Source organism: Microtus pennsylvanicus, chromosome 10, assembly GCF_037038515.1.
Source record: "Microtus pennsylvanicus isolate mMicPen1 chromosome 10, mMicPen1.hap1, whole genome shotgun sequence".
In the NCBI taxonomy this organism is placed as follows: Eukaryota; Metazoa; Chordata; class Mammalia; order Rodentia; family Cricetidae; genus Microtus; species Microtus pennsylvanicus.
The window spans coordinates 10,038,094-10,064,421 of record NC_134588.1 but is presented as its reverse complement, the minus strand read 5'-3'; the positions used below and the strand labels follow the sequence as shown (position 1 = coordinate 10,064,421).

Genomic DNA, 26,328 nt, shown 5'->3' with positions numbered 1-26,328 from the left:
ATACAGAGGGAATTCCCACATCAACCATTTGCCAGGCCCTGTCAAAGACAAGTTACATATGGAAAACTCCCCTGATCACCAGCAACAAAATGGGCCTATGCTGCTGGAAGGCCAGTAAACACCAGGAAACTGCTTGTCTCTGCCTCCCCAGAGGTTACATTATGGACACATGTGGCAATATTGTTTTTTTTTTTTTTTACTTGTGTTCTGGTACTCAATGTCGGAGGCAGAGCCATCTCCCTGGACCAAGAAAACAACTGAATTGGGAGGTTATTTTTGAGTTATCATAATTTTTTTTCTTTTTATCATTATTGATTTTCTTCTCCTTCCATATCTTAGGCTTTCTTTGAGCTCTTCTTGTTACCTCCTTAAATTCTTCTGTACTCTGGTCTTACAAATAGACAAGCTGTCTCCTGGTTTATCTGCCATATTTTGTAAGTCAGACCCCACTCTTCTAGCTTGTCTGGACTCTTGGAAAGCCAAGAAAGTTTATATATTTATATTGACTGTACAGTCACATCTGTCTGGAATGTTTACATGTGTGTGTGTGTGTGTGTGTGTGTGTGTGTGTGTGTGAGAGAGAGAGAGAGAGAGAGAGAGAGAGAGAGAGAGAGAGAGAGAGAGTTGGGGAGGCAACAGTTGTGAATGTTGTGTGTGGATTGACCTTATTTCAGGTGAGAATGCATGTGGAGGTCAGAGGTGACATAAGATATCTTCTCTCATTGACGTCTACCTTGTATCCAGAGTCAGAATTCCCCAATCAACACCACCATTGGCTTTTTTCCCCAGCTTGTCAACTTGCCCTGGGGATCCCCTGTCTGTGCCTGCTGGGTACAAGGATCACTGGTGGCCTGTCTTACCTTTACTATGACATGGTTGTCAGGGATTCGAACTCAATTCTTCATACTTGCACTACCAGGACTTTACCCACTGAACTACCTCCTCAACTACCCTTCATGACAATTTGAATCAATAGCCTTGTGCCTGAGACTACCAGCATCCACACATGCTGTTTATTCCCCCTTTCAGCTCTAGGATGCTTTCCTTCGGTTTTCCATTCAAAAACACTGAATTTGTGCCAAGCTGAGAGAAGAAAAAAAAACAGAACAACATTAATACAAATATTTTCTGATCTGTAAATCATGCTCATAAAACAGCCTTCTTCAATAAGCAAATTGTGTTTATAAATCTGTTATTGAGTGTATGTGTTGAGATGACCTTTTCTAATCTCTGTGCACTTGTCCCAAATGTACCTCGCTGCAAAGCAACTAAGCATGTTCTCACTCATTTTGCTCCTTATTCTAAGAATATTAGATTTTTCCATTTCCCAAATACATTTTTCCCTTCCAGAAATACATCATTGATTCTTTCAGTGACCATAGACAAATGACTCTGTAGCCTACATTTGCAGTGCTAAATTGAGCTTATTAGCACTAGTGCAAGGTCTGTGGGAGGCTTATTAAAGTTATGCTCAAAGAGGCCACTATTTCTCACAGCTTCCCGCAAGCCTTCTCCTTCCATATATACATTGAATATGAAGAATATAGCACTGACAACATAATGCGTATATTATAGGAAAATTGTGGTTTCATGTCTTTATATAAAGATAGAACTCTGTAGTGTGTGTGTTTGTGTGTGTGTGCATGCCTACTTTACTTCTAGGTTTTTGTGTTGATGTATGTAAAGAGACACTTGTGTGCCTATGTATGTGGAGACCAGCAGAAAACCTTGGATGTTGTTTCTCAGGCACCATTGACCTTGCATGAGGATCCTTGAACGAGGATGTTTCACTGATCTGGAACGCACCAAACTGACTAGTTTAGACAGCCAGTGAGTACAAGGGATTTGGCTCCCTGTGCCTCCTCAACACTGGCATTACAAGCATGTACCATCATATACATGGATTCTGTGTGATTGAGCTCAGGTCCCCATGTCTGTAAAGCAAATACTTTACTGGTTAAGCTATTTATTTCTTCCACAACCTTGGAGGTTTTCCTAGGAAAAAATTAAGATTCTGTTAGTTCAAAGTAACAGAGTCTTAAAGTCAGCCAAACTGTATGAAATCTTTATTTTCCTGGAGAGTTCTTGGTCTATCTCACAAAATGCAACACACTTTACATCAGTCCTCAGAGGGTATGGGAGTGAAAAGTGGTCCTGAGGACAAGCGAAACCAAATGGGCACCTGTCATCAGCACTCCGTCCATCTCTTGCTGTGCTGTGTGCGGTAGGTCACCAGAGCTTTATCAGTTTATCTTTTACATTCATCATATGCATGAAGTTATGACCATATCAGATGTTGGGATCTTGTTTTCCATAGTACACACCATCAAAATCAGGCTATTTGTAATTTTCTTGGCATCATAACTAAAAGAAGCACAGACAGTAATCTTCACGACTGTTACTTTCTTCATTTCCTTTCAAAAGCCTCCACAGTTTTAAACATAAAGTAATCACCCTTCTGCACTGTGCGCCACAATAAACACTGCGTTCAATAGAGTGCTCCCACTTCTGTTTAACCCTGTGCAACAGCTTTACACTCTAACTAGAGGTAGAATCCAGCTCTGAGATCCCCACTACCCAGAAGTGCTGGCAGATCTGTATGGTTTTCACATTTATTTCTGACAGTTATAGGACTTTAGCGAATCTGTTTTTCAGTGCTGCTCCCAAAGTTTTTGCTTCAATCTGTTGCAATTGTCTTGGTTTATTTTGTTCATTATGCATTATCTCCCATTAGGTGCTTGCCAAACTACTGTGAACACGGAGGACACTGTGTCCAATCCTGGACTACCTTTCACTGCAACTGCAGTGACACCGGTTACATGGGCGCCACCTGTCACGACTGTGAGTACACACACAGTGTGCCCACAGTGAATGGGCACAGCTCAAGGAATGCAGTGTGGGGACCCTGACTCTTCAGTGTGGTGTGGGCATTGTTTATCCCTTTAGCATGAATTATCCAATAGGATGTTATATCTCAAATCCTAAATCATGCATGGAAAGTTCAATGACAGAAGATATATTTTGTGGATTTATGAGATTAGGACAAAGTGAAATTGAACGTATGCTAAAAAAGAAGAGAGATGGTGCTGTAAGAATATAGGGGAGCTGTGGGACAAATGGCATTGTCTTGATGGCTTCAGTCAAACTGTTGCAACAGGTAACTAATATATATTACACTGGTACAAGTAGCAAGTGGCACAATGTACGTCTTATTCATTTTCCCATTGAGTTGGTAAAAACACTCTGACAAAAGCAACTTAAGAGAGAAAGTATTGATTTGGGTTTACAGCTCCAGAGGATACATTCCATCACAAAGGAGGAAGACATGTCTACAAGGGGGGTCAGCAAGGCAGAGAGAACGGACATCCTGAAAGGTCACTTTGTATTCACAATCAGGAAGCAGAAAGTGAACAGAAAATAGGGAAAAGCTGTAGAGCTTCAAGCCCCACCCCCCCGAGACTCATTTCCTGTGATGAGGCTCCACCTCTTAAAGATTCTGCAATCTTCCCAAGCAGCACCACAAGTCAGGGGACACCTGTTCAAGTGTGAGCATGTGGGAGCCATTTTACCCTCAAACTACAACATGGCTAGCCCACAAGCGCCCCAGACATTGATAGGCTTTCTTCCTCATTGTCCTCATTATGGCAGAAGTCTCCTCATCTGAATGTTGCCATGGCTAAAGAAACCAATCACACGGTAAGGAAGCAAACCTGCGTGGTTATTCAAAGGCTTCTATTGAAAGAGGGGTTGACAGTTACTTCTCACACTCCATTGACCTGATACTGCCCTACTGTCGCCGATAGGAGGGAAATGATTTCAAACCACAAGAAGTAAGATTATAGAAGCAGAGAAGAAAAGGATTCTTAGAGTACTGGAAAAAGTGGATCCAGGGAGTATAATGATATCTACTGGAGGACCTGGGCAGGATCCCAGGACCTGAAGGAGGACAGTAATCATAAAACGAGTGATGAGACCGGAGAAGAGGGCTGGGCTCACACTTCTGAAAAGGAGCTGAATCCATTTCCTGCGGTTGGCATAATTTCATCCCTGTTCAGGACTGGAAAGAGTTTTATCATGTCTATCAACTACATTTTCTTTATCAGTTCCTCCTTTGGCAAACACCTAAGAAAGTTCCATATTTTGCTATTGTGAAAGGCGCTGCTAACAGTACTGATGTACACGTCTTTATGAGACACTGACTTGGGGTTTTTTAGGTAAAAACCCATAAGTGGTGTGGCTGAGGCATCTGGCTTGTCTAATGTTCAGTTTTCCAGGCATGCTGTCTCATTTGTTGGTCCTAGAGTGTATTAGATCCTCCAGTCGCTCTACAGGTGACTTGAAAGTAGAAATGAAGCTGTCTGGGAAAGGGGGAGTCTAATGATAGGAGGGGTGATGAGAGTCATTTTGTTTGGAGCAGGATAATCAAAGAGTCGTAGCATGGTCCACAGCTATGTTTGCTTTTGTGGTATGTGTATTGGTGTGTATGTATGTGTGAGCATAAGTCTGCATATGTGCTCAATTTTACTAGTGTATGTAGAAGGCAGAGGCTGACATCTGTCCATTTCCTCTCTCCTTAATTTTCTCTAAGATGGGGCTTCTCGCCTAACTGGGAACTCACTGTTTTGGCTGCAGTGGCTGGTTAGCAATGCCCCAAGACCTGCTTGTCTGCTACCTAGCTCTGGGGTTGCAGGTACACAGCACTCCTGCTTCAATTCTGCATGAGATCTCAGGACCAGGTTCAGGGCTCATGCTTGTTCACAGCAAGCACATCTAATTGAGCTTTCTTCCAAACCCCATGAGATGTACTATCTACATGATTACTCCTTAGAAATGATACTGAGCCCACGCTCATGGGTGAAAGATATAACTTCATACTTCTAACTCTCCAAAAGTCATGGGATAATGTATACTTCACAGTTCTTTTCTGTGACTTATTTTCCTTTTCCTGCTAGAATTACTTAATAGATCAAACTATTTACCATATCATTTTGCCAAACAATCTTTTATTGAAATGGAGATTATCACTTGTGCTCTTGGGGAGTCTCGAACACATTTTTTTTTCAGATAGCTGGAATGATAGTAGATTGAGTGTCCCCTCAAAGTGGTCCTTTCTCATTTGACACATGCTCTTTCAAGCAATACTGGGTTTCGGTAGCCATGCATTTAATGATTGCTACATATTGAGTTGGCTTGCTAACTGACAGGGCAGTTGCTCATCAGCCCCTGTCTGCCTTCCATCAAGGGGTTGTCCTTGATCTGCTGAACTTCTCTCTGGTGGCATTCACAGGTGCACATTCAGGGTCTCTCTACCATGTCTCAGGCTTCTATAATCTCCTCACAGTGTAGATTGCTGACATCCTAACAAAGCCTTTCAGGTCATTTTTCAGCTTTACAAAAGGATGTCAGCTTCCTTCTTTCAAGTCTGATGGAGTACTGCTCACTTTGGGCAGTCAATAGATAGATATCGACTGGGAGCGTATCAAGCTGTCTGGCTCTCAGACTCAACAATCATCAAGGAGCAGGGAGGCTTTGCTAGTTCCTTTATAGGAAAACAGGCCTCTTAGTCACATCTGGATGGTTGTGTATGGTGAGGAAATTCTGACAACGAGATCTGTTTCAAAGTACCTTTCATATCCTTATCTCAGGTTTAGCTCATACACTGACATTATTATAGTAGTTCTTCTCAATACTGGCATTCTTTACCCTCAATGCCAATGGCAGATGGTTCTCACCTTGAAGTAGATGAGAAAAATGAAGAGGAGAAAAAAGAATGAGCAAAATGAATAGGAGGGGAAACAGAAGGGGAAGGAAGGGGAGGAGAAAAGCAAGGGAAAGAAGGAGAAAGGAATAAAGGGGGCAAGAAGGGGAGCTGCTGGTGGGATAACTGAAGGCCCAGCAAGCAGATTAGCTGTGTGAGTAAAGAGGACACATGTAGAAAAGAGATGAAATTTAGGTGATAATGCCACTGGTCAAGCCTGGCACAATCTGTGTCTAGAGAACTAACCACTGTAGCTGAAAAACTGCAGGAATATCAAAAGGAAGTTTGTAATTGGAATGTGTATGGTTGCTTAAGAAGGTTAAATCAATAAAGTGTTGGAGGTCTAACGGTATGTTCTGGAAGTTACAAGTTGTGTGTGTGTGTGTGTGTGTGTGTGTGTGTGTGCGCGTGCGTGTGCTCTTTGGGGGAATGAGCATGTGTGAATATGCATATGGTGGGCAGAAATCAACTACTCATATGTGGTCTACCTTGTTTTGTAAGGCTGACCTCTTACTGGGCTGGAACTAAAGTGTGCTAACGTGGCTAGCCAATTACCTCAGGGCTCTATATAACAGCCTCCCCAGAGCTGACATTACAAGTGCGCACCATCAAATTCAGCTTTTTAGTATACGGGTTACGGGCAAAGCAAATCCATTAACAACAAAACCATTTCCTTAGTTTTGACAAGTGAAACACTCTCAGGGAGAGAAGAGATTTAGGTGGACCAGAGAGAGACCCAGCTTCACAGGTAAAATGCTAGCCATACAACTCTTCTAACCCAAATCCAAGTCTGAGGAGTCATTAGAAAATCTGAATGTGGGGGAGGGGCCTCTAACATGCTAGCACTTCTGCAGCAAAATTAGAAGGGGGGTGGGAGACTTTCTCAGTAGCTTCTGAGGCAGAAATGGGTAGTCTGGAAGAGGCTGTGCACAGGCAGAAACATCTCAGTCTCAGTGAGAACTGACTCACCGAAGTGTTACCTACCTACACTTGTGAGCAGCAGCATGTGTGTACCTGAATGTTAATAGTGTCGTTCCTTTCTGTCAGATGAATACATTTTTATAGGACAGCAGAGCAGTGATGATAAAATGCTAAAAGTGAATTAAGGAAGCAATGCTAGAAACTGTCCCCATAACAAAGAAATTTGGGGGCCCTGTTCACAGAGTTGGTAAGTCATACCCCACATATCACCTCTGACCATAACAGGTGTCAGTTTATGGATGACTGGGTGGATGTTGAAGAAACTTTGAGAAAAGTTGCAATGAGCTAAGAAAAAACGCAGAGCAGAAATGAATCTGTTCCTGCAGCTAGGGTGACGTAGCTAGTCTAAGGGTGATTGGCATTGGCTGGTCTGAGAAAACAGACTGTTGCCATTCCTAGGTGCTGTCAGAATGGAAATCTTTCAGAATATTCAGAATCTTCCCCTTACATGGAAAGTGAGGCAAACACTGACTTTAGTCTCTGCCCCTAGGAACAACAAAAGCTAGTTCCTTTCATTCCCATTCAATAAAATATTAACATGTATGCAAGGCTGCTAGAGGGGAAGTCCCCAGGCCTGCCTGGAAGGAGCTTGTAACTCCATGAAAAGAAATAAGAATGTACATATAGACATTTACTGAACATACTTTAATGTCACCTGGAGCTTTGCTGGCGATTTTGGTTTTTAGCATAGTAGTTTCCCCAAATTCATAGGGAAAATTCTTTTTTTTTTTTTGATTTTTCGAGACAGGGTTTCTCCATAGCTTTTTGGTTCCTGTCCCGGAACTAGCTCTTGTAGACCAGGCTGGCCTCGAACTCAAAAGAGATCCGCCTGCCTCTGCCTTCTGAGTGCTGGGATTAAAGGCATGTGCCACCGACACCCAGCTCATAGGGAAAATTCTAAGACCTCTTCCAGATCCCTGTATTCATAAGCAGAACCAAACCCAATATTTAGAAGGCGTTTTCCTACCTGTTACCAGAGCATTTAGGGTCAAATTCTGAAACCTGAGAAGCCCCTGACAAGCTAGGTTTGTCCACCCATTTCCAACAGGCCAGTTCAAAAGACAAGAAATAGAGCAGAGAAGAGAGACTTGATCATTGTGGCCACACTGGGAAGAGCAACAAGAAGACCCAGCTACACCTGTAATCCTTCTTCAGGGTCCCAATATAAAGAGCAGGTTTAAGGAGAGAACCAGCAGTATGTATGCATAGCTAAGCAGTCCTAGATGAGATGTGGCCCTGACCCTCACCTTTGTCTCAGTTTCTCATGCAAAGCAGTTTGATGAATTATCAGAACAGTATGAAATCTCTGTCCTAGACACACAGACTTGTGTAAGCCTTCAGCCCTTTTCATCTCACATCATGAAATTCCCATAGAAATCTCAGTTTCTTGTGGACCCTTCTCTCTGTTAGTCTCATAGGAAAAAGAGATTTCTTGAAGATTATCTTCCTCCCTGCTGGGAGTCAATGATACCTATAATGAAGTTAAACTTATAAAGTAGGCAGAGTAAGGGATGGACTTTCTCCCTTTGAAGACATCAGTCATTTTATAGCTTCCACATCATCTCCTGCCTGCTGGTTTGTTCCTTTTGCTCTTTTCTTCCTCTTTCTCTATGCATCACCATCGTCTTCCCCACCTTGTGTTTATTTTATTGAAGACACAAGAAAGTTAGCTTCAAATGACTGCATGAGATTAGCATCACAGAAATGTAGTCACAAATATTGGCTCATAGAAGCAAGAAATCATCCTAAATTTATAGATGAGAATTAAGTGAAGGTAAGTCAGTTGTTGATGTGACATCATTTGGAGTACATTGATATTTACTGTGTACAATGAGCAAGAAAATGAGAACTTTTTCTCTCACATATTTTAATCAATGGAAGACTACTTGCCAAAGAAATGCAAATTCCCAGTGTTCCCCTTAACTAAAAGCTAATCTAAGCTAATGGAAAAGCTTCATGGGTAAATTACCTGCCACTCAAGAATCAGAAATGTAACCAGAACCCACATAAAACCAGATGAACAATGAGAAGTAGAGATAGGAAAGTTTTGGAAGCTCACAAGCGAGCTAATCTGGTGTACACAGCAAAAAAAAAAAAAAAAAAAAAAAAACAACTGTCTTAAGTAAAATAGAAGGAAAGTTGATATCTGAAGTCCTGTAAACTCCCATGTGTGCCATGATGTCGACATTCACACACACACAATTTCACACACTCACACACACACACACACACACACACACACACACACACACACACACACCATTGGTATACTTTCACATACTTATACTCAATTAAAGACATAAAATGAAGTGTTCTGGAAGATGTATCCATGTTGAATAAAATATGCGAGGTTTATCATCCCTTTGGATTCAGGTAGATGAAGGTTGGAGGTGGCATTTTCCATTAAACAATATCTTGACTTCAGCCAACTTCCATTCCTTCCTTCGAACACAGTCCTCTACACAGTTACTCTTGGGGCTAGAAATGCACAGAAAGCAACTAACCAAGTATCTAGTATCTAATAGTTCCATGTTAAATTCTACCGATTATATATTGTAGATTCAAGTTTATCAAACTTATGAATATTTCCCATAAAATAGGCAACAAATGATTGACATACTCACAGAGGACCACATCTTATGGCTATTGGATCACAAACGATTGACAGTTTCCCAGACAACCAACTTTTGGAGCAGCTTGTTGAAGGAGGCCATTTGTTGGTTCCTGGCCGTCCAGCCCCAAAATGATCACAGAGGAACTGTATTAAATAAATCACTGCTTGGCCCATTAACTCTAGCTTCTTATTGGATAACTCTTACATATTGATTTAACCCATTTGTATTAATCTGTGTAAGGCAACTAGGCTGTGGCTTACAGGGAAATTTTTCAGCGTCTTTCTCTGGAGGGGCTACATGGCTTCTCTCTGACTCTGCCCTTCTTTGTCCCAGTATTTAGTCCAGTCTTCTCCACCTAGTTCTGTTCATCTGTCTTGCTATAGGTCCAAAGCAGTTTCTTTATTATTAATGGTAATCACAGCATGCAGAGGGAAATCCCACGTCAACAGCTTTGCTGCATAAATTTCCCAGTCTAGTTGAGGGTTTGGCATAGGGTGGTCATCAGCAGGAGAAACACAAACACAGCTCAGAGCATGCCTGGCACCCATGGTCTCATGGAACCTGCTGACTTCTTGTGCCCTAAGATTTCTCAGGAATACACAGTAGGCTATGGATTGGTTTAATTAAGAATGACTTTTTAAAATCTCTCTGGAAACCTGACTCAGAATGAGTATAATGACTCACTGTGCTATGTCACAATCACCCTGTCCACCTCTCTTTTTTTTTTAATTTTTATCAGTGTCTCTGTCTTTTCTCTGTGTGCATGTGTGTCTGACATCTATACATATGTGTGTGAGTTCACACTCCAGAGAAGTATGGCTGATGTTTTGCTCCAACACTTGAACATTATTCCTTTGAGGCAAGCTCTCTCATTGGACCTGCATCTAAGATGGCAATCAGTGGGTCTCAGAGATACTCTTGTCTCTGCTCCAATGATGAAGGTGTAGGTGCATGTGTGCCCTGCCTGGAATTTTACTTTCTTTCTGGAGATTAAAATACAAGTCCTTATACATTTTCACAAGAATTGTTTTAACTCAGGGAGCCATCTCCTCAGTCTCCATTTTTTTTCAGTTCTTATTTAAACTATTCCTAATGTCATCGCTCAGTACAATATCTACATAAATTTCCCAGCTCATCACTTGTCTGTGGGTCAGAAAATACTGAGGATTCTCTGGCACTATACTCTCTGCTAACTTAAAAAAAAACAATTCAAAACAAAAAGTTTGTTTTTCTAAGAGGCACAGATACTTGAAGTTCCCGCATCTTCCCCTTGAAGCAGTACAAAGATGTGAATCATGAAGATTTTCAGCTAAAGTAGGAAAAATCAAAGAGTAGTAAGCAGGAGAATAGAAGTGTTGTTACTGATCAATAGTTTATCAATTTCATTTTAAACTATGACTGATTCCTTTGGTTAAATTGTCAATCAAGTAAATCAATGCCAACCTGTTCACTTGGACAGATGTAGGTCATCTTGACTGTAGTTCAGAGAAAAGATCCAGAAAGTATTTCACCACATGTTGAAGTTCTCTAACACTGCATCTCAGTGACCTGTGTCAAGTTATTCTACTAATTGGAGCCTTGCTGGTGCCTCATTCAAGGAAAAAGTAATAGAATCCGCCCCTATTGCTATTGAGATAAATTCATGAGTCAGTGGGCGTGAAATCTCCCTGACAAGTCAGATCATAGCTCTTCCTGTGGTTCCTGCTGCATTTATATAATTTTGTCCACACTGCAACCTTGAGAAGGAACAACGTGAGCCTTCTTTTTTGTATAAAGACAAAGAATAAGATGAAGAACAGTTCAGAATGGAGAGCTAAAGGCATTGAATTTCAAAAGCCTGAATACTGTGGCCCCTTCCAGAAAGAGGATGGCTACATCACATTAGGTGGGGTCCATTGTTTATGAAGAATTACCAGTGTGTCTGTGTATTGATGCACACTTTGGCATGTGTGTGTTCATGTCCATGCATACAGAGGTGTATCTCTCTCTCTTCCTATCTCTTTCTGTGTGTGTATGAGTGTGTGTGTGTGTGTGTGTGTGTGTGTGTGTGTGTGTGTGTGTGAGAGAGAGAGAGAGAGAGAGAGAGAGAGAGAGCAACCCCTTTCTAACTTCTCTTTTGAGAATGGGTCTCTCATTTAACCTAGAGTTCACTCTTTCATGTAGACTGGATGGCCACCAAGTCCCTAGGATCTGTCTCTACACCCTCATTGCCTGGGTTATAGGCACACATGACTGAGCATGGCTATGCCCAGGCTTAGTTGGTTCTGGGGATCTGATCCAAGGTCCTTGAGCTTGCAGAGCAATTACTTTGCTTACTTTACTGTGTTCTAGCCCCAGGGATAATTTTGAAGTTAAATTTCTGTGGTTCTCTTAAAGTTACTTGACTGTATCACTGTGTTGTTTTGAATGAGTCTTAATTAACTGAAATGTTAATGTATATGTACATCTGTATATGTAGGTATTAACATCTGTTTGGAAGCTGGAAACCTTAGATCCCATTCCTTAGGTGCCATCTACCTTTTTTGTCATGGGAAATGGACAACAGGCTGGCCTGCCTGCCCAGGGATTGTAAGGGGTCCACATGCCTCTGCCTCCCCAGTGCTAGGACTACAATGGCTCCCACCAGGCACACTCTTTTAGTTTGGGCTCAGGGGATCATACTCAGACCCCTGTACCCATATGGCATGTGTTTTACCAAAGGAGCCAGCTCCCGACTCCTTCTTCATTACATTTATGCATATTACATCTGCTGGACTGCATAAGGGAGGCCTGCAGGCTCTGGCTTCTGAATCTTTCAGGGCAGCTCTGAGCCACAGTCTTTACTTGATCATATCAAGCCATTCCCCACCCTGCCTGACTATTGACCTTATTTCAACTTGGTCACTTCATTCTAGCTCTTACTTCCTCTTTCAGGTTAATTCTCTATTTTATTCAACATTCCCCTCACATTATATATGTACACAAGGATGCCCTAATTAAATTATTTCTCTTTCTCTTGTTCTTTGAGGTCAGACACATTGGCTTTCACTGAGAATGTTTCTGAAAAGCAGCACCAGGTTTAGAAAGTTGTTTGTGAAAAAAAAAATAACATTGAGAGAATAGAGTTGTAAAGTTTATCTTACTGACACTTCCTCCTATGATCTCTATCCTGGCGGAAGTGAAAGCAGAATCCTGTGTCCCAGAGCAAGTGTTATGCTTTCTTTAACCACCATGTAGAGAAATTTTCCAATTTTAATTGGTTGAAAGGACTGCGACTCTAATTTTTCATTCAGAGTGTATCTCTTAAATCTCTCCACATTAAGTACCATGAATTCTCAAAGAGGCTTGTAAACCATCCTCCAGCTTATACAGTTGTAGGAGTGTCCAATTTTAAGATGCTAGGATAAATAGGACATTTGGATAAGTAAATATATGTTCAGAACATAAAAGAGAAATAAAACCATTCACTGTCAAAGAAGGACATGAAAGTGAGTTTATTAGTCTGTCAGCAGAAGAGCTGTCAATGTCAGTTTGCAGCAGCTAAGATTTCCATGGCACCTAATGCGATGATGGAGACCCTGGCAATCATCCCCTTGCTCCTGCCGCCCTGATGTCGTTGTGAATGGAAGAGAAAAACGAGTGTTTTCTCTCTGCCAATAGTTAAATTCATTGCTGTCAGTTGTTTAAATGGGACATGAGCATAGAAATAGCTGTGTAATGTATGTAGATGGGGATGACTAAACTCAGGAGCTAGCAGAGGCAGGGTCCATACTCCCTGGTGTCCACTTTATAGGTACTTTCTGCTTTATGATGTCATTAAGGAATGCTCAAAAGCTGTAGAACACGATGGCTGGGGAAATGACTCCAAGGGGAAGAGTGCTTATCACACTACTATGAGGATCTGCAGCTTCCACATGAAAATTCAGTGCTGCCACATGCACCTGTAACCTCAGTGCTGGCCGGGGAAGAAGGAGAGGGCTTAGGAGGCAGATTATCATTGCCGAGTCTTGCTTAACAGCTAGCCGAGATAGAAAATGGTGAGCTTCCAGTTCAGCAAGAGACTTTGAAAGAAATGATCCCAAGATGTGGAGTGACAAGACAATAAACAATGATGTCCTCCTCTGGCCTCTGCCCACACAAGTACAAATATGTGTACCCAAGGCACACCTGCACACATACACACATATGCACACATAAAGAGGAAATAAACCTGATTCCTTTTATTTTTTTAATTTGAAATGTAGCAAGAAAATGGAGTGTGCTTGAAAATTAAGGTAGACAGTTCTATACTCTAGTAATAACTTAATTGAATAACAGGATAATATTCTACATCAAGTCTGGGCTTACTCTCATCTCTAAATATGATCGTAGCAACAACAGCTTGAAGTCTTTTATGAGAGAGTAAATTACAAAATAAGATGATGGACATAGTGTCTAAAAAGCAGATGAACAATTTTTATTTTGATGTTTGGAAGTTTGTTTATTATTGATTTTAACTTTGTTTTTATGTTTATTTATGTGTTATTTGTATGCGTCTGTGTGTATATATGTGCATATGACTCAAGGTTCCATCAGAGACCAAGAGAAGGCATTAGGATCCACTGAAGTGGAATTATTGGTAGCTGCAAGTTGTCTAGAGTGTGTAGTGGGTGCCAAACTTGGGTCTTCTGTAAGAGCCACAAGTGCTCTTAAATATTTAGCCTCTATTTCAGCAACTTCATTTAGTTTTGTTTCACTTAAGTTTTCTCTTCTGTGACCCTGGGTGTTGAAGCTGGACCTGGCTCATGCTAAGTAAGATCTATACCACAAAGCCCTATGTTCTCTTGAGTTTCTATTGCCCCACTCATCGGACCCTACTTTTGTCCATTCTGCTCTGTTGTGGATTAGTATGGAATTCTAACTTCTGCGTCTGAAAAGACATCTAGATTGCCTTGTATCTTTCCTCAAGTTGGTATTCTTAAAACCGCCTGCCTTGTACCAGTTGCAACGTCTGTTTCTTCTCTGAGATGTGGAGGAGTTGCTGCTCCTGGGAGGTGAAGTCTATCTGTCCTTTAGCTTCTCTAGTTATAGTTGGGTCTCCAACAGTTCTATTACAGAGAACCCGCCATTGAGGCCCTCCTCTCAGAATGCCATGAGTCATAAAAAGTAGAAGACTATCACTTTTAAATATTAGTTAGAGACTCATTTTCTTTTTAAATCATTTGTCTGTAAATGTATCATACATGTAAGTGAAGATGTCTGCAGAGGCCAGAACGATGTGTTGGATTTCTCGAAACTGGAGTTACAGGTAGTTGTGAGCAAACCAATGTGTTTGATGGGAAAGGAACACCAGTTCTCTCTAAGAAAACTATGCACTCTTAATCCTTGAGCTATCTTCCCAAATCTCACTGTTTCCTGTACCTCTCATGCCGCTGTCTCTGGTAGGTTTGTGTGGGAAGAATGAACACTTACCAAAATTGTTGAACTTACAAAATGCTCAAGAAATATTTATCAGAATGAAGAATTTCAGTTATTTTCAATAACTAGCATAGAATATGCTTTTTATTGTAAAGTGATCATCACTGTAAGCTGAGTTCCATATCAGTCATTATAGCTGATCGTACAGTTTAACTTCTCTGTGATCACATTAGAATTCCACAGCCATTTATTTTCATTCAGTTCTTTCCTCATAAATCTCTATGAAATTTATCCACCTGTGCAATGCATATTTACTATTAGTCTTGTACAAGTGTCTATGATGGGTCCAACATTAGACTAAGCATTGTGTATGATATTCAAGCACCTCATGGCTTGATGTCTAAAGTCAAAGGCTTCAAAATAGAAAAACTGTGGATCAGAGTGCTATAACACACACTGAACAGAATGTAAGCAAATAACCTCAATAAAACATATGGCCTACATATAGATATACTTAACAAAGAGGAAGCGCTACACAGGAAGGGAGTACATATTAGTTTTAAAGTTCAGCTACGCTCTATAGCACGAGCATGATCTGCACAGCCATAGAACATGAGGAAGAATCGAGAATCCAGAGGACATGAGTGGGTAGGCATGGAGAGGACTGGCCTGACTCGTCTAGAGTTATTACTAGATATGATGAAAAATGATAGACACCATTGGTAATAGCTAGAATGAAGGCAGGGGAACAGCTAAAAGAAAGAAGTATTAAAAGATTTACTGTAATAAATTTACTTATGTGGTTGCAGGAGCTGATTGGGCAAGTCTAAAATCTAAAGGGTATATAGTTGGAAAGTAGGCTGGATGTCGAGGATAGGAGCTTAAGCATTTTTCTATTAGTGCAGTGTGAGTGCATGTGTTGTATATGCATGTATGTGTGTCCATGAGAGCTGTGTGATTGTGTGCATTTGAGAGTGAATTGCCTGTGTGTGTGTGTGTGCATATGTATGTGAGTGTATGTTCCTGTGTATACATGTGTGCATATGTGTTCATTTCTGGGTAGTGTATGTGCATGCATTGTGTACCTGTGCCTGCATGTGTATGTCTGTGCACATTCATGTTTCTGTCTGTGTGTGTGCATATGAGTGTGTGTGGTATATGTGAACATGTGCAAGTATATATTTGTCAGTGTGTACAATGCATTTGTGCATGCTTATGTGTTTGGGTGAGTATGCACCTGTGTGTAAATATGTGAATCTTTATATGCATATGAGTGCATGTGTGTGTTTGCATATTTGTGTGTGTGTTAGGTAAGTTTAAGGATAACCCTGTGTGCTGTTTCTCAGGAATTGTCCATTTTTTTTTAAAGATACGGTCCCTCCCTTGGCAGAACTCATTAATAGGACTAGGCTGGCTGGCCATTGAGCACCTGTCTTTGGCTCTCCAGCACTAGGATAACAATCTCATGCAATCACATCCAGCTTTTTTGGGTGTGTTCTGCAGATAAAACTTCATGCTTCTAAGCAAGCATTTCATTGGCTGAGCTGTCTCCCAGCTCTGAGGCAATATTTCTTTCAAGAAGACTCAGCTCTGCTTTATGATTTTCTGATGATTGCAGACATTCCACCCTGATTTTCTGCATAACTTCCCTTAAATAAAGTCAACTGTTCATGGATTTTCATCTCATCTACAAAACACCTTAACAGCAGCCCTGCAATCAGTGATTTGCTGGATAACCAGGTGCTGTATTCTTGCCAAGTTGATACATGACACTCATCCTCACAGTCATACATCACCTTGACCCTGTCCTCCTCCATTCATCTATATTCAGCTATGCTTCTGCCAAACATGGCATGCTGCAACTTAGCATGCCTTGGTTCTTCTGTTCTAACCATGCCACTTACATTTGTGCAGCCCCGTGATGGTGACACTTTTCCTAATATCATGTTGCATTTGATTAAAATGAAGGTATACTGTGTATTATGCAAACAAAGCATGACTCTTTGTCTCTTGCCTTAACATTTATATGGTGGGGTCTTGGGAGATGGCTCAGTTGGTGAAGTGATTGCTGCATGAGTAGAAAGACTGAGTTTGATCTTCTGAACTCTTGTATGAAGGCAAACATCATGTTTTTATAGTCCTAACATTGCAGAGGTAGAGACAATCAGATCACTGGAGCTCTCACTGACAAGACATGGCAATTCTATCAGTGAGTCCCAGGCAAGTTAGGAAGCTTTATCTCAAAAGACTGTGGCCAAGAAAGAGATCTGAGGCTGACTGCTGACTTAAACACACACACACACATGAGAGAGAGAGAGAGAGAGAGAGAGAGAGAGAGAGAGAGAGAGAGAGAGATGCACAGACACATTTTATCAATGGGGAAATTGACTCCTGAGTTTGTTGATTATCATGTTCAAAATTCAGTGGTTTTGATTAAGGTGTTCATATCCTTCTGTTGTGAGGTCGCTGGGTTCTGGTGATTTCATGTTGTTTTTCAGATTGTTGGGTGAATTCTTGCCTTGGCGCCTGCTCATCTTTTCCTCCGAATGCTCCCCTATGGATCTTACTTTACAGGATCAGGTCTTCTTGCCCACTGATGTACCTTCCCAGTGATGTCACTCCCCAGTGATGTTTCTCCTGATGTCCAGATCAGATCTCCGTGCTGCTTGGATGGCTCGCAAACAAAGCGCCCACCTTGCTTGCAGCAGGCAGGCTTTGGAGACAAAGGAGCTACCGCCCTCCCCTTTGCCCTCCACTTTGGGTTCAGTCCCAGCGCCCAAGCAGGCTGAGCTGGGAGGTGCTATGCCGCCAAAGAAGGGAGGGAGGGAGGGAGACAGAGGGTGGGAGGATCTGGAGGTAAGCTGGATGGGATAGGAAGAGAGAGGAGGTATCAGGAAGTATAGCCCCTGTAGGATGACCAGAAAGTGTAGGAGGGATGAGGAACATCTGAGTTCCATGTTCCCGGCTGCCGCAGAACTCACTCACCACAATGATGTTTCACCCGGTGCCCAGATCGAAACTCCGTGCTGCTTGTGTAGCTCACAAACAAAGGGCCCACCCTGCTTGCTGCAGGCAGGCTATGGAGACAAAGGAGCTACAACCCTCCCCTTTGCCCTCCTGATTCGGGTTCGGTCCCAGCGCCCAAGCAGGTAGAGCTGGGAGGTGCTATGCCGCCAAAGAAGTAGAAAAAACTGACTTAATGAAAGTGATAGAGGCCCTTAAACAGCATATAAAAAACGCCCTTATAGAAATGGATGAGAAGTATAACAGAAAGTTTGAGGAATTGAGTAAATCAGTGAATGATACCCTAGGAAACCAAGGAAAAACAATCAAGCAGATAATGGAAACAGTTCATGACTTGAAAACTAAAATGGAGGCAAAGAAGAAAACACAAACAGAGAGCCGGCTGGACATGGAAAATCTAGGTAAACGAATAGACACTGCAGAAACAAGCATAACCAGCAGAATACAAGAGATAGAAGAAAGAATCTCAGATTCTGAGGATAACATAGAGAAAATAAACGCACTGATCAAAAAAACAGCACGTCCAACAAACTCTCATCAAAAAACATTCAGGAAATATGGGACACAATAAAAAGACCAAACCTAAGAATAATTGGAGTAGAAGAAGGAGAAGAAGTGCAGCTCAATGGTCCAGAAAATATATTTAATAAAATTATAGAAGAAAACTTTCCCAACCTAAAGAAAGATATACCTATGAAGGTGCAAGAAGCATACAGAACACCAAATAGGCTGGATCAAAAAAAACATCCCCTCGCAATATAATAATCAAAACACAAAATATACAGAATAAAGAAAGAATATTAAGAGCCGCAAAGGAAAAAGGCCAAGTTACTTATAAAGGTAAACCTATCAGACTTACACCTGACTTCTCTATGGAAACCATGAAAGCCAGAAGGTCCTGGATAGATGTACTGCAAAAACTAAGAGACCATGGATGCAAGCCCAGACTACTATATCCAGCCAAGCTTTCAATCACTATAAATGGAGAAAACAAAATTTCCCAGGATAAAAACAAATTTAAACAATACGTAGCCACAAATCCAGCCTTACAGAAAATAATAGAAGGAAAATCGCTAACCAAGGAGTTCAACAATGACCACAATAACTCAGACATCTAGAGACCCTTCACAAGCGCAACTCAAAGAAGGGAAACACACAAACCCTACTACTAAAAAAGTGACCGGAGTTAACAACCACTGGTCATTAATATCACTTAATGTCAATGGGCTCAACTCACCTATAAAAAGGAACAGGCTAAGAGATTGTATACGAAAACAGGATCCAACATTCTGCTGTTTACAAGAAACACACCTCAACCACAAAGACAGGCACCTACTCAGAGTAAAGGGCTGGGAAAAGGCTTATCAAGCAAATGGACCTATGAAACAAGCAGGTGTGGCCATACTAATTTCTAACGAAGTTGACTTCAAACTTAAATCAATCAGAAGAGATGGAGAGGGACATTTTATACTCATAACAGGAACAATTCATCAGGATGAAGTCTCAATCTTGAATATCTACGCCCCTAATATAAAAGCACCCACGTACGTAAAAGAAACATTACTAAAACTCAAGGCAGCCATCAAACCACACACACTAATAGTAGGAGACTTCAACACTCCTCTCTCACCAATGGACAGGTCAATCAAACAGAAACCTAACAGAGAAATTAGAGAATTAATGGAGGTAATGAAGCAAATGGACTTAACAGACATCTATAGATTATTCCACCCAAATAGGAAAGAATATACCTTCTTCTCTGCAGCTCATGGAACCTTCTCGAAAATTGACCACATACTCGGTAGCAAAGCTAACTTACACAGTTACAAAAAAATATTAGTAACCACCTGTGTCTTATCAGATCACCACGGATTAAAGTTAGAATTCAACAACAATGCTACCCCCAGAAAGCCTACGAACTCATGGAAACTTAACAGTCAACTCCTGAACCACACCTGGATCAAGGAAGAAATAAAGAAAGAAATTAAAGACTTCCTTGAATTCAATGAAAATAAAGAAACAACATACTTGAACTTATGGGACACTATGAAAGCAGTGATAAGAGAAAAGTTCATCGCACTAAGTGCCCACTTAAAGAAAACAGAGAAAGCACATATTGGAGACTTAACAGCCCACCTGAAAGCTATAGAAAAAAAGAAGCAGACTCACCTAGGAGGAGTTGAAGACTGGAAATAATCAAACTAAGGGCGGAAATCAACAAAATAAAATCACAGATAACAATCCAAAGAATCAATGAAACAAAAAGCTGGTTCCTGGAGAAAATCAACAAGATTGATAAACCCCTATCCAAACTAATCAAACGGCAGGGAAAGAATACGCAAATTAATAAGATCAGAAATGAAAAGGGGGACATAACCACATACACAGAGGAAATTCAGAGAATCATTAGATCTTATTACAAAAGCCTGTATAACACAAAACTGGAAAATGTAAAAGAAATGGACACTTTTTAAGATAAATACCATATACCAAAGTTAAACCAGGACCAGGTGAACAATCTAAATAGAACTGTTGGTCGCGAAGAATTAGAAGCTGTTAACAAAAACCTCCCTACCAAAAAAGCCCAGGACCAGATGGTTTCAATGCGGAATTCTACCAGAACATACAAGAAGAGCTAATACCTATACTCCTTAATGTATTCCACAATATAGAAACAGAAGGGTCATTACCAAATTCCTTTTATGAAGCTACAGTTACTCTGATACCAAAACCACACAAAGACTCAACCAGGACAGAGAATTACAGGCCAATCTCACTCATGAACATCGATGCAAAAATCCTCAACAAAATACTGGCAAACCAAATCCAAGAACGCATCAGAAAAATTATACATTATGATCAAGTAGGCTTCATTCCTGAGATGCAGGGCTGGTTCAACATATGAAAATCTATCAATGTAATCCAGCATATAAATAAACTGAAAGAAAAAAACCATATGATCATTTCATTAGATGCTGAAAAAGCATTTGACAAAATTCAACATCCATTTATGTTAAAAGTCTTGGAGAGATTAGGGATACAAGGGTCATACCTAAATATAATAAAAGCTATATAAAGCAAGCCGACAGCTAACATCAAATTAAACGAAGAGAAACTCAAAGCCATCCCGCTTAACTCAGAAAGACGACAAGGCTGTCCACTCTCGCCATACCTCTTCAATATAGTGTTTGAAGTTCTAGCAATAGCAATAAGACAACATGATGGGATCAAGGGGATTCGAATTGGAAAGGAAGAAGTTAAACTTTCGTTATTTGCAGATGATATGATAGTGTACATAATCGATCCCCAAAAATCCACCAAAGAACTTTTACAGCTCATAAACACCTTTAGTAATGTGGCAGGATACAAGATCAACTCCAAAAAATCAGGCGTCCTCTTATACACAAAGGATATGGAAGCACAGAGGGAAATCAGAGAAGCTTCACCATTCACCATAGCCACAAACAGCATAAAATATCTTGGGGTAAATCTAACCAAGGAAGTGAAAGATCTATTTGACAAGAACTTTAAGGCATTGAAGAAAGAAATTGAAGAGGATACCAAAAAATGGATGGACCTCCCTTGCTCTTGGATTGGGAGAATCAACATAGTAAAAGTGGCAATTCTACCAAAGGCAATTTATAGATTCAATGCAATCCCCATCAAGATCCCATCAAAATTCTTCTCAGATCTGGAGAGGACAATAACCAACTTTATATGGAAAAACAAAAAACCCAGGATAGCCAAAACAATCCTATACAATAAAGGATCTTCTGGAGGCATTACCATCCTTGACTTTAAACTCTATTACAGAGCTACAGTAATGAAAACAGTGTGGTACTGGCATAAAAACAGAGAAGTCGACCAATGGAATCATATAGAAGACCCGGATTTTAACCCACAAACCTATGAACACCTCATTTTTGATAAAGGAGCTAAAAGTATACAATGGAAGAAAGAAAGCATCTTCAACAAATGGTGCTGGCACAACTGGATGTCAACCTGTAGAAGAATGAATATAGACCCATATCTATCACCGTGCACAAAACTCAAGTCCAAATGGATTAAAGACCTCAATATCAGCCCGAACACACTGAACCTGATAGAAGAGAAAGTGGGAAATACCCTACAACAGATGGACACAGGAGATCGCTTCCTATGTATAACCCCAGAAGCACAGACATTAAGGGCAACATTGAATAAATGGGACCTACTAAAACTGAGAAGCTTCTGTAAAGCAAAGGACACTGTCACTAAGACAAAAAGGCAACCTACTGACTGGGAGAAGATCTTCACCAACCCCACAACAGACAAATGTCTGATCTCCAAAATATATAGAGAACTCAAGAAACTAGACTTTAAAATGCTAATTAACCCAATTATAAAATGGGGCATTGAGCTGAACAGAGAATTCTCAACAGAAGAACTTCAAATGGCCAGAAGACACTTAAGGTCATGCTCAACTTCCTTAGCAATCAGGGAAATGCAAATCAAAACAACTTTGAGATATCATCTTACACCTGTCAGCATGGCTAAAGTCAAAAACAGCAATGATAGCCTTTGCTGGAGAGGCTGTGGAGTAAGGGGTACACTCATCCATTGCTCGTGGGAATGCAATCTTGTGCAACCACTGTGGATATCAGTGTTTCGGTTTCTCAGGAAATTCGGGATCAACATACCCCTGGACCCAGCCATACCACTCTTGGGAATATACCCAAGAGATGCCCTATCATATGACAAAAGCATTTGTTCAACTATGTTCATAGCAGCATTATTTGTAATAGCCAGAACCTGGAAACCACCTAGATGCCCTTCAATGGAAGAATGGATGAAGAAAGTATGGAATATATACACATTAGAGTACAACGCTGCGGTAAAAAACAATGACTTCTCGAATTTTGCATGCAAATGGATGGAAATAGAAAACACTATCCTGAGTGACGTATCCCAGACCCAAAAAGATGAACATGGGATGTACTCACTCATAATTGGTTTCTAGCCATAAATAAGGGTTACGGAGTCTACAATAGGTGAACCTAAAGAATCTAAATAAGAAGGTGAACCAAAGGAAAAACATAGTTATCCTCTTGGCTATGGGAAGTAGACAAAATTGCCGGGGAGAAAATTGGGATCTTGGGGGTGGGGTGGGATGGGGATAAGGGCAGATGGGGAGAGAAAAGTGAGAAGGGGAGGATGGGGGGATCTTGGGGAAACAGGATGATTGGGATAAAGGAAGGTTGGATAGGGGAGCACGGAAGCACAATTCTTAGTTAAGGGAGCCACCTTAGGGTTGGCAAGAGACTTGAACCTAGAGTGGTTCGCATGGGGCCCAAGGCAATGTCCCCAGTTAATTCTTTGGGCAGCTGAGGATAGGGAACCTGAAATGACCCTATCCTATAGCAATACTGACGAATACCTTGCATACCACCATAGAACCTTCATCTGGTGATGGATGGAGATGGGGACAGGGACCCACACTGGATCACTGGTCTGAGCTCCCAAGGTCCCAATGAGGAGCAGAAGGAGGGAGAAGATGAGCAAGGAAGTCAGGACCACGAGGGGCGCACCCACCCACTGAGACAAGGGGGCTGATCTTGTGGGAGCTCACTAAGGCCAGCTGGACTGTGACTGAAAAAGCATGGGATAAAACCGGACTCTCTGAACACGGCAAACAATGAGGGCTGTTGAGAAGCCAAGGACATTGGCACGGGGTTTTGTCCCTACTTCATGTTCTGGCTTTGTGGGAGCCTAGCCAGTCTGGTTGTTCACCTTCCTAGACATGGACGAAGTGGGGCGGACCTTGGACTTTCCACAGGGCAGGGAAACCTGACTGCTCTATGGACTGGAGAGGGAGGGGGAGAGGAGTTTGGGGGAGGGGGAGAGGGGTGGGAGGAGAGGGAGGGAAAGGGGAGGCGGGGAGTAAGCGGATACTTTCTTTCCTTTTCTCAATAAAAAAAAAGAAAAAAAGATAGGAGCTTGACAAAAATTCAGTGGTTTTCTTAAGGAATAAACATTCTTACGATTCTTTTATGTCATAAAATGCTAAGTTCAACATGTGAATCTAAAGACATCAGATCTAGTTTGCATCCTTACTATCTCCCAGTGGCCTGTGTTTTAATGGCTGGATCCCAGGATAGCACCATTAGAAACTAGATACTTAAAATTTGGGGTCCTTTAAGAGACTGTAGGGGATCACTGCCATCTCTTTGTCCTTTGGTGAGTTCATATGAATGACTGCCCACCAGCAGCTGCTCCGTGATGAACTCTCCTGACACAGGCCTGAAAGCAAAGGGTCTTCAGCTTCATGGACTGGAAGCTGTTGGCCCCTATAGCACTTTCCTCTTCATGAATGATCGATGTCAAGTGCTTTTATCATAGTGGCAGAAAACGAGCACAGCACAAGAACTTCGTTCAACACTCTTTCGCCACAGAGTTATGGTTCCATTATTAGCATGTGGGAGGCGAGGCAACGTGAAGCCATACATGTCTGGTTTCCCTCCTCTATCACAACACCTATTCTGCAGATGCTCCCTGGATCCCATCATTGCCTAGAGGAAAGTTAGGGTCTGTTCTTACTAAAATTAATGAAATGTGAATAAGAACTTGTTGGGAGACAGCAGAGGCCCCAGATGGCTGGGTTAACTGTGTGTCTGTAGTGAATTACATGCCTGGGGAGGCAGTGGCACCCAGGATGTCAGTCAATAGCAAGGTGGGGCATCCAAGTCCTCTTTAAACTTTTGAATTTTTCAGAATTCTCTGAAGCACTTTTGTTTTCTTCTTCATTATCAGCAAGATGATTTCAGGTTTCTTAATTGTAAATGGAAATCATGGTGAGGGGGGAATAGCAGCAAAATGGAGAAAAGAAATAAAGCAGAAGTTGAAATAATATCTCTGTAAGAGTGTCAAATCTCCTTCCTTTCTGCTTTAAAAAGTCCAATCATCTAATTAGAAGATAAAGAATAAAAGAGATAGCACAGATTCCCCTATGTGATTCCTCAACTAAGAAATCAAAGCTCTTTAATTTTCAATTTTCTAGCATGGCAACATAAAACAATCTCATTAAGAGCTCTGTAGAGCATCTGTAAAGGCTAGGCAGAGTTCATACGGCAGCGAATTAGGAAAGATGCTTAAGAGTTGGAGAAAGTCTCGGTCACTTCAGATGGAAGCTTTTCTTTTCTTTTTTTCCTTTGGAAGTGAGAGTGAACAGGAAGAGGATGCTTACAGGAAATGATCAGTTGAGAGATGCTCTCAAGCCCATAGTGTGACAGGAACAGAACTGAGCTGAATCCCAGAATGTTGTATAACAGGAAGGTAAGGGAGGAATGTGGGATGACATCCAGGCATTGAGAAAGAAGAATTTGATACTGCAGCTGAGGGTGACTGTGCCATTCATACCTGAGGACACCTTCCCCGGAGGTTAACAAACTTGTCCCAGGAGACATAGAACACTGGGAAAATGTTCTCTCTCCAGTTAAGAAGGAGAAATTCTTTAAAGCTGGGACACTTTTTCAACAAGGGGATAGGAGAAAGAAAAGTACTTATTAGAGCAGATGGTGAAATTTTATTATGCTTTAAATGTCTATTAAAATGAACCCAAGAGCATAAGGTGTACCTCATTAGGTAGCGTTCACACTGCTCAGAAAGTGGAGGAAGGAGGGTTTGAGTCATCCCTGTCTTCATTGTGAGCTCAAGGCCAGACTGATCTATATGAGATTCTGAAACTTCTAAAATTGGGCTGCCAGTGATTGTGACTGTCACAAAATGAAAGTTCTTGAAGATCTAAGGCACCACGCAGGACTTTGGAGCTACATCTCAATAGGAAAATGTGTTCAATTTCTGACACAAAAAGAAAAAAAAAATTATAGCTTGGAAACCCAAAAGCAAGGCAAAAATCCTTGTATACCAAGGAAACCCTATGTCTGGAAATAAGTTTTTCTGTTTGTTTGAATAAAGATATTATGTCCATCCATATAAAAAAGCAGTGAGTACCCATAAAGAGTGACTATGGGAACAGAGGTTTCCCAGTTTTGTGCTTGTCATAAAAGTTTCTGTGTCTTCTCCAAAGCTGCCCACTATGAGAACTGTGACAGTAGAGATAGCTTAGAAAAGAGCCATAGTATTAATAAGTTATACTTCAGCTTCTTAGTTCAAAGAATTGCAATTTAAGTAACCAACGTTTGCTGAATTTTGTTAAACTGTATCTGCAATATGATAAGGCTATTTTCCAGTGTTTTTCTTTTTATATATTTAGGCCTAGGAAGGATGTATATAAGTCAGAGTTCTCTAGAGTAACAGAACTTATAGAGTTTATGTATGTGTATATGTATATATATATATATATGAGAATGGATCTCTATATATATTTTATATATTATAATTGTAATATATATATATATATATATATATATATATATATATACAGACAAAGAAAGAAAGAATGGAAATTTGTTAGAATGATATACAGATTATTGCCCAGTTAATTCAATAATGGCTGGCGCTGACTCTGAGTGGAATGTCTAAGAATCTGCTTAGTCCACACAGCCAGATGTCTCAACTGGTCTTCAGTAGATCCTA

General features: G+C 41.0%; 1 protein-coding gene across 2 annotated transcripts in view; it reads left to right on the top strand.

Moving 5' to 3' along the window:
- Cntnap5 (contactin associated protein family member 5) overlaps window positions 1-26,328 on the top strand; it is a 964,156-nt gene that overhangs the window by 592,406 nt on the left and 345,422 nt on the right. For both annotated transcript variants that reach the window (XM_075987656.1, XM_075987657.1), the window contains exon 11: window positions 2,735-2,841. In XM_075987656.1, the coding sequence (XP_075843771.1) occupies window positions 2,735-2,841 (107 nt within the window). The remainder of the gene's footprint in view (window positions 1-2,734; window positions 2,842-26,328) is intronic.